Genomic DNA, 9,830 nt, shown 5'->3' with positions numbered 1-9,830 from the left:
GTAGTATTTACCTTTATGCATGTAAGCTAGTAGGCTATAACAAGCAATCCTTTTGAGAACTAGCTTTAAAACCATTGCAAGTATGGCTCCATAGCAGTTAAAGGTGAGCTAAATCATCACTGGGATGCCTCATTCTGCCTTTCCCTTTGTGACACCCTGCCACAGAAAAAAACAGTTTTATATGTTTTTCTTCTTTGTTAGATTAGTATTCTCTCAGTGTAGCATCCCAAATCAGCTCATCAAATGGTTATGTGAACGGCAGTGGTGGTGTTCCTTGACCTAGAACAAATGTACGAGGTCTAAGACTGTAACTATTTCCTTTCTTCTCCATAACTTTTGCAGGTACTGGGGCTGCTGGTGTGGACCCTGATTGCTGGAACAGAATACTTTCTATATCCAGCCTTTGGCTGGGTGATGTTTGTAGCTGTGTTTTATTGGGTTCTCACAGTCTTCTTTCTGATCATCTACATGACAATGACCTACACCAGGATCCCGCAGGTGCCATGGACCACAGTGGTAAATATGCCCATTCTTTGTTGTTTCAGATTTGCTGCATTACAAAGAGAATAAAATACTAACGCATTCTATGGATGTAGTTAACCAACTGTACTTGTGCTTTTTACAGAATTTTTCCTAATTACTGTGTGTCTGCATACCTGCAGTGTTTAACCTTCATACTACCCAGACACTTTTAGAACACTTTTCCTATGATGTTTCACTGTTTTGTTCAGCGGTTGATGCAGTGACTTGATTTTTAATGATGTATGCGTGACTGATACTTATGCATAGTGCCTTTTTTTGCTCCCTGTCGTGATTACATCCCATGAAGAGTAAGTCTGTTGCTGCCTCTGAGCTAACAGACCTGGCCGTATGTTTTAAACAGCAGAAATCCCTATTTGAATCAACACCATGAATTGGAAGTGGGACCCTGGCTTTTAAAACAGTAAAAGCAAAGGTGGTTCAGAGGTAACAACAGTGAGAATCCATATATAGTCTACTGTGAAAGTGGTGCTGAAAATTAGTGGTATTTATATATATAAATGTAAAATGTGTACTACGTAATCCTTTGCTTTTAGCTCAAGACTTAATGCAAGTCAGATAAACAGCCAATGTAATTACAGAAAAATTTCACATGCACTTAAAATTCAGATCCAGTTTTCCGTGGATTGAGCAAACCTGGCTAGCTGTACCTCTCAATGGTATATTTTTACATGATTTTCATAACAGGCTGGTGTTCAGGGTAATAGATCCTAAAAGTCATTGTCATCTCGGCCAACTGGCTGTTTGGGACCCATCCAAGAATTATTATAAATTTTAGCTTTGCATTTGCCCCTGATACAGTGAGATGCTGTTATCTTATTTCTTTTTTTTTTTTTTTTTTTTTTGTAACTAGCTAAAGATTATTGACTTGAATTCTGTTATTTTTGTGATATTTGACTGTTGCGTTGCAAGCAGCTTGTTATCGACTATCTTGTGTACATGACTAAAATGGAACAATCTTTCCTTTTAGTCTTCCCCTTTGCTGCTGTAATAAATAGCCAGCTAGAGCAATTACTAATAAGAACAACCAGGCTAATGTTCAGACAGCTTTTCTTTTTTTCAAGTTTCATGACCAGCAATTACCATTAAGGCTATAACACTGCTATAGAAATGTTGGATTGTTTCAATTACAGCAGTAATGCGTCTGGGTGCGTTTAAAGGTGTGGGTTGGTTGTTTTTTCCCCATTGCATTAGATGTAAGTAAAGCACATTCAAAGGGAAAGCATCTTTGTATCCACTTGGATACAGTTTTAGTCATTGTCCCTCTTTCATCAGTTTAACACTTTTATCAGACAGCAGCTGCATGTCAATAAGTTGCCCCTGATCTATGTAGTAGACAAGCTGGAGTATTTGATTTGTTTCTACTTCATACTGAGTGTATTTCTTGCTCTGAGTTCCAGGCATAGTGTAGATAAGATCACATAAATGTAGGTGCAAAAGGTAGTCTCCTTTTAAAGTAAAGGGTAATATGAAGAAAAACTAAATGCAAAATAAATAAAAGATGCTTGCATTCAAGCTTGTTTTTCCCTAAGGTAAGATTCAAAGGCTGTTGGGAGCAGCCTTTGAATTTGACCTCTGCCACTCCTGGCTGGCCAAGAGAAAGGTTGGGTCTCTTCAGAGAGGTGTTAATGTCTTCAATCAGGAGAGCATGACATACACCTTTCTGAGTGAGTGAGATTATGCCCACCTTCCCCCATTCTCTGAAGTATCCTGAATTTCAGTCTCTGCTAGTTATTGCTCTGCTTCCTTAGGCGACAGTTAGCTCAAACGATGCCTATTGTATGCAGTATCCAAAATTACATCTGGACTTCTCTGTCATAAATTCACTTTTTGCAGCTTAAGCACATTACCAAATTGCTTAAGATGCAGTTGCTTTTACTGCAAATTAACCCAAAGGATGTGTTTCAAAACCGACTCTCCTTAATAGTGCACGTTCTTTGCTAAAACAATCAATGGAACCTTTTAAAATCTGGTAAACTTGAATTTAAGAAGCAGATGGTAATTTAGCATGAACCATTTGGTTTGAGTAATATATTGGCAGTAAAGGCCCAATCAGCTTGCATTGCATTCCATCTTCCCCAACAGTGTTATTTCCCAGAGCAGCACTTCTCAAAAATTATGTGCTTTTTTTTTCTTCTCCATGATAAGATATTGCAGGAATTTGTAGCTTTGGGTATTTGAGTCTTTTTGGAATGGGAAAGCTAAAAAATCATAACAAATACTCTAGGCAACCAAATTTGGAGTTTGAAAATCAGTGCTTTACAGAAATTCAGCTGAACTTGCCAATTGCTGGCATCTTATCTTAAAATTGACCGTTTGTTTAATTACTGCAGTGCCTAAATAAAACAAGAGAGGCCAGATCTGTGGATAGAGATAATACCTTTTATTAGATCATCTGATATAGGTGAGAGAAACACCCTCGTTTATAAGTGTGGGAATCAAATCTCAAGTGCCAAGCCTTGGATTCCATCTGAGTGCTGAGGCATTGCCTGTGGTTCCCTGCAGAAGGGTGGATACATGGCTCTTTTCCAAATGCTCTGACGTTACAAGGACTTAGGAGCCACAGGAGGACAGGCATGTCCTTCAGCTTGCACTGAAAGCTGTAAGAGGGCTTTTTGCATGTGAAGTCTCACATAGCTGGTGGTGACCTGAAGACTGACACGTGGAAAGATGACAGCACAGCATGCTGCTCCCTGGAGGGGCCTGCAGTTGAGAAAGCCTGTGTCTGAGGAATGGCTTCCCTTCAGGAAGTTTTGAACCCTGCGTGTCACAGGCGTGTGCAGCAGTGGGCCACGCTCCACCAAGTCTGAAGTAAACTCTGCCAGAACTAAATGTCCTGGAGATGGATGTGAGGCGCTTCCATAAGAGACATGTCAAGAGGTTGATCCATGCTTTGGTGCACGGAGGGAAGCGCTGATGTGGATACAGCTGTGATTGCTGCTTTCTGAACTTTTCAGGCTTTCTTTAAGATTCTGACAAGACTTTGGTGACTAGTGAAGTCAATAGTGAATAACTTTCATATATTCCTAGCACCCACTGTGTCACACCATGGAATTTAGTAAGTTGGAGCTGTGCTAGTATGGCTGCATGTAGAGATAGCCAGGGCAACAGAGTTAAGGGTTATGATATTTGTGTGGCACTCCAGAGTGCAAACATGGGGCCAGAAGCTGAAGGAAGCAGATCATGTACATCACTAGGACCTGGTGTAATTGAGTCACCAATTCCTGCAGTTGTAACTAGGTATGTCATAGGTATTCCATTTAACCATGGCACCAGAGAACTAAAGTATATTTGATGGCCAAATTCATGTGTCTTAGACAAGCAGCAGGGTGGAGTTCTGGGGGATTTCTTTTTTCTTTGTAAGAATGAACTTCCTTTAGCCATGGCCAAGTAGTGAGTAAGGGACAAAGTATTAAAATTACATACTTTTAAAAACCCCTCATACCTTATTATGTGTCTTTCATCTTCTTAGGCTTCAGTTCTCTCTTCCTTTCCTGTTCTCTCTGACATGCAAAACCAGAACAAACTGGTTTTGTTTGTTCTCTGTACTGTTATCTGAGATCAGCATTATCAGCTTTGCTTCTTTCTTAGTAATCAGTGTAGGTACCCTGCAACTAACTGCACCTCGGAAGAGAAAATGCATCATCTGCCATGGATGGGTCTTGATGACCCATGTAGTCCATTCAGACTGTTCTCCTTGGTTTTGCCTGTTTCTTTCTCCCCTCAAAATCAGGCAGAAAGGAGAAGTACTGAAATGTGGGAGAATACGACTGGAAAAAAATTCCACCCTCTTTATCTCCGGAAGTGGAAAAAATTAAGATTTGGAAGCTTTACAAATATTCTTCACATGCCACAAGTTACTGATTCCTACAGTGTATCTTTGTGGAGATTAGAAATGTAAATAAATTGCAGTTTTGTTTTTCATGTAAGGTCATATTCTTACTGCCTAACGCTTAGATTGTGATAACCAAACTGTGTCCTTATTTTCACTTTTGGAAAACCACAACACACCAGCTTTAAGACTTCTCTGGATTTAATGTGATGGAGAGAACTCTTTGTCTGAAAGGTGCCTTAATGTTTACGGATCCTCAAAACAAGCAGTTACATTTTAATCTTACAGATAGGAACTTGGAAGAAGGTAAAAATAGTTAAGAATAATACTTCTTGTGTGTATTACATGTGTATGTTATATTTCAGGGGAGAATTTTTTAATGTTGGAATAGGAAATGGTAACAAATGCATGTGCATGTTAATTATGTCATTTGGTTTTTCAACAGGGTCTATGTTTTAATGGAAGTGCCTTCGTTTTGTACCTCATTGCTGCCATTGTAGATGCATCTTCAGTTACCAAAGAACTGGACAGTCACAATTACAACAGCTGGGCAGCTTCTTCAGTGAGTTCATTTTTTGTTTAAATCAGTTCTCTGTCCAGTAAAGTTGTATCAAAAGATGCTCACTGGAAGTGTGGGTTGAAATGTGTGTGCTCTGGATTTGGAAAATGTGTGGACTGATACAGAAGCTCACACATGAAACCTATAGACAGCTGTAATTTAGTTTATAGTCTTTTGGCTGTGACTAGAAATTCCACCAGGAGATGACAGATCAGGAAAGGCTGTAATGTTTTTAAGATCATACTGCTTTTCCCCTCACTTGCCCCCATTTGTCACTAGCTCTCTGACAGAGGTTATAGCCTGCATGTCAGAGTAGATGAAACAGACTGTGTGAGCACTGAGTCACGTCAGTGCAGTGAAAGTTGGGCAACTTCAAAAGCAGTTTAAACTGACTTGGCTAACTTTGCCTGCAGGTGGATAAGATACATTCAGCTTTTTGTGTGCTGAGCCACATATAGAGTGCCTTTGGGAAGGTCCCGAAGTGGTATTGCTGTTTCTACAGTGATCTTCCTGTTACAGCCTCATCTTTTGATAGTCTTTCTTCAGAGTTGGGTGAACAGTGCCTGAAAAATCATGTAACTTCCCACTGTTTTAAAACGGATGCAAATCACTAATAAGTCTTACTACTTAGATTTGGAAATACAAAGCAGTGAGTGAAAGTAAGTGAAAAACAACTTTGTCACTTGCTAAATAGGTGAACACATTCTCTAGCTAAGTTGTAAAAGAACTTTTTGCATGTTGTGGCAACAGCGGTCAAATTCGGTTGTATCCAGTAATTCTGAATTACAGCTACTTTGCTGACTGTTCATGCTTCTGTGGTTGTCCTCTCTGGACTGTTCACAAATCCTGTCTTCTGTCTGAAGATTATTGTATATGGCCATGAACACAGAGACTTGAAGAACACCTGCTATGTTGTTTTCTTGGGAATTGGATAACTACATCCCTGTCATTTCAGAGGTGTTCAGGGTCTTCTGCCCCTGGCAGTACGTAACTACTGATCTGTTACTCAGTCACTGCTGTTGACAGGAACTTGCTTGTTGCTAAATAAGCTTCCATGCTGATTCAGGTTTTATGCAAAATGCATGAATGCTCAGTGTCTCATGGGATGCTTGGAATCTCTGCTAATACCTCCTAATAGTGCTTATCTAATGCACTGTCTAAATAAACTATTAAATGTAAATTCCTGCTTTCTGAACCCATTAAGGGTTTCATGGCTAGACATTTGTGAGAATTCAGCAAATCCTCTATCCCCAACAGTCATTCTGTTAAAGACTTTAGGTAGAGCTTTTATTCTGTAAGAGACAAAATTATTGGAGAAGACAACTGCTACAAATTTCTATTGTAATAAGATTTCACATCATCATCTGCAGATTTTGGTGCCACAGTGGGTTCTTGGTGAGTCTTGTCTAATGTAAATTTAATTGAAATTTATATTAGATGGGACTCACCAAGAACCCACTGTTGGAGGGCTTAGATTTGCTGCCTGTATGCATGCTTAGTAGTGCCCTGCTCTCAGAGCTGAAGTGCCTACCCAGGCCAATGATGGTATATAAGCAAGAAACATTGGTAGAATCATAAAACAGTTTTAGGCTGGAAGAAAGCTCTGGAGGTTATCTTGTCCAACTCTCTCCCTTAAAGCAGAGCTAACTCGTATCAGGATACCACGGCCTTGTCCACTTGAGTTTTGAGTATTTCCAAAGATGGCTATTCCACAGTGCCTCTGAGCCTCTGTTGCCATGTTTGATTACTGTCGCTGTGATTTCCTCCCTAATATCTGCTTGAAATGTCCCTTCTTGTAACTTGTGGTTTTCTCTCTTGTCCTATTATTGCTCACATCTAAGAAAAGTACTGTTAATTCTGTTTGCAGTGTCAGCTTTATTTGGTTCAGTTACCAGCACAAAACATTCTGGGATTATCATAAGACCGTTTTGAACATGGTCTATTTTGAACAACATGTAGTGATTAACTTAACCACTGGCACTGAACTGGACTTTATCAGTACCACTGAAATAGTTCACAGCTGTTCTTTGGTGTCTGTGTGCATATGCTGCATGGACTGCAGAAGCAGCACCACTGATACTGTGTAGTTTTAATCTTTAAACATAAAATAAATCTAGCCTGCTACAGAAGGCTTATTCTGTAACCAATTTTTGACAAAGTAGTGTTTGCTGTCACTGTTGCTTGCACTGAGGAGTACTTTAGTCACCAGTAGAGGACCTTTGGAATCGGTAACCTACTCGGTACTGCAGTTTGAGAACACATCTGGGCCTGCATTTGAATCCAAGTTTTCTCAGGAAACCAACCTATTTTGACTCAGTGTGCTATATTGACATACAGGTGGGCTGTAGGCAATTCCTGGAACATAGCAGCAGTGCAGGAGTGTTAGCTTGAGCTCACACTGTCCCATGGACTAACCCTCAGTCTTTACCAGCAAGTGATGTTAAAAGCAGCAAGGTTAGGATTGATGGGAGTCCAGTCTGTAAGATCCATATTGAGGCAGTACGATGTGGAGATAAGAGTTGAAATATGCCATGTTCTGGCTGCTTCTAGGCCCATATTTCTATGCATAATATAAGGTTGCTTACATAGTGTGACTGTGATGGCCACACAAGTACAAGAAGGTGCAGAAGTGCCATTTTACTGAGCCTGCTGTTCTCCTTTTTCCAAATCCATAACTATTTCTTTTTTTCTTTTTTCTTTTTTTGTTGTTGTTGTTGTTATAGAAATGACAGTGCTCTCAAATGTATGTTTTTTTCCTAATATATGTTTTTTTCCTTTCTCTCTACAGTTCTTTGCCTTTGTGGTTACCTCCTGCTATGCTGGAAATACGTATTTTAGCTTTATATCTTGGCGATCACGAACTTTGCAGTAACTATTTTGTTACAATGAATTCTGTAGTATAAAATATCTTGAGGATTATACTCTTGACAAAAGCTTGGAAGAGGGATGAGGTCTTTTTGAACATTTCTGTTAGAATTGACACTATATTCTTTGTGATTAAATGATTATTTATAATACAATACCATCTTTAGAGACATCTAACACTGTCTTTGTACTGTGTAATAAAAATTTCTTACTGCTTGTTTTAAAATTAACATGGTATTTTTCTAGACATTGTATAGATGTCGTTACTAAACCTTTAATAAATCTTACTGGAAGAATGTGCCAATTTTGTAAATGTAACTTTTTAAATGTTACAAGTATGCTTTTGATACAGAATGCTACAAGTTGAAACTAAGATGAATACTGTCTCATTATTGTGTATGAAAAGTGACACTGTGCAGAAAAACCCCACCCAAACTTTAAAAATAAATAAATAAAAGACTCGACTGGGCATGTTTTGTAAACTGGGAGTAGAAGGCTTTTTAAACTTCTTTTTCATAGTGAAATGTATGCCACTAAGAATGCTGATGAACCCTTCAGTTTGCAAATTCTAACAGCTTCTCACAGTCATGAGATTGCTTTTGGAACATGTTGGTGTAGGCCTGAAGCTTGCTGAAGGAATGTTGTGCCTGAAACACATGATCTTAACAGGTTTCTCAAATCCAGCAGGCTCCAAGGCTTAAGTCTAGACAACAGCCCCTTGGTGCTCATTGTTTAACCTACTGAGAATGTGACAAAACACCTGCAAAAGATAGTGCATTTTGTTTCTCAGGAGACTGTGTTTCTTTTCTTTTCTCCTCACATTTGACCATTAACCTGTCCTAATGAAAATCTGAGCTTCTAAATCCTATTAAATGGAATAAAGATTAAATCCATAGAAGAACTGTCATGATGCCAGTGCTAGAAACAAAGAATTTCCTCCCTCCTTTCTGTCTACTGGCATCATCTGTGAGTTAGTTTAACAAATGAAGTTTTTAATTTGATGCTCTTACTTAAATACCTTTGAGTCAAGCAGAAGTATGACAGAAGATTATTACTTTCAAAACAGATACCTTTGAAAATTACTTTCAAATACAAATTACCTAAGGATTTTTTTTTTTTCCCCCCACCAGGAATTATGCAGAGAACATAAGGTCATGATTATTTGGTGATATTATTTGCAGTTTTCCTCATGTAAAACTATTGGCGAATCTTTTATTCCTGGATTAAGAAGATTTGGACTCTTTCCAGTCTTCAAAAACTTAGTTGGACAATTATATATGGTAGTAGGGAAATCTTACTGCTTAAAAGAACTTCTTTATTTCTCCCTGTAACTGAATTGTGTGTGCTTACTTATGTGTATGCCCTGCAGGAAAGAAGACTTATCAACAGCCAGCTAATTCTGTACTCCATCACATTGTTTTGTTCTTGATTATCTGTCAGAGTCACAGGATTTCAGTGTAAGGGAAGCCAAGATATTATTTAAAACCCTATATTTGTCTGCATATTGCATCTGGCCTGCACAACAAAGGTCAGGCTGTCTGCTGCCTGCTAAAATTATCCAGCTGTGAGAAGGAAGAAGGGCTACCAACTATGCATTTTATCTACACAGATAGAATGTGTCATTAAAATCCTGTATGGTCTTTTCCATTGCTGGAAAAACATCAAAGGCATAAAAATGATCTAAATGTCAACTGATAAAATGTGACTAGAAATGTATCTGGAATTAAAATCTCATCAGGAATAATGCTGTAGTAGTAATAAAAATTCTTTCTTAAATGATATTTGATGTACCTATTTTAAGTCCGAAGAATGTGACTATGTCTGCACAAATGTTTCATGATTTGTAGTAACTGCCATGGTCTGGTCTAAAGTCATAACCCAGATGACATTTGTGGATAAAGGTAGTAAAAGGGAGTAGAGCTAAGAGGGAGCAATGTTTTTCATCCAGTTTACCAAAAACTGTTGTGGAAACTGTGTGCTACGTGTCAGAATAAACCCACTAATGAAGGACAAACCCACATTATTACCAGATAA

At 38.6% G+C, this 9,830-nt stretch overlaps 1 protein-coding gene across 1 annotated transcript; it reads left to right on the top strand.

Annotated features, from left to right (window-relative positions):
• Positions 1–336: 336 nt before the first annotated feature.
• Positions 337–8,261, top strand: CMTM8 (CKLF-like MARVEL transmembrane domain containing 8; the record flags this gene model as incomplete). Its single annotated transcript, XM_010010019.1, has 3 exons — positions 337–516; positions 4,818–4,934; positions 7,720–8,261. Coding segments are annotated over 3 exons (381 nt in total), but the record flags the coding sequence as incomplete, so codon positions are not given.
• Positions 8,262–9,830: the final 1,569 nt, after the last annotated feature.

The sequence above is a fragment of the Nestor notabilis genome, unplaced genomic scaffold (genome assembly GCF_000696875.1).
Source record: "Nestor notabilis isolate BGI_N333 unplaced genomic scaffold, ASM69687v1 scaffold21672, whole genome shotgun sequence".
Taxonomy (NCBI): domain Eukaryota; kingdom Metazoa; phylum Chordata; class Aves; order Psittaciformes; family Psittacidae; genus Nestor; species Nestor notabilis.
The sequence above is the reverse complement of the archived record's forward strand: the minus strand, read 5'-3'. Positions and strand labels throughout refer to the sequence as shown.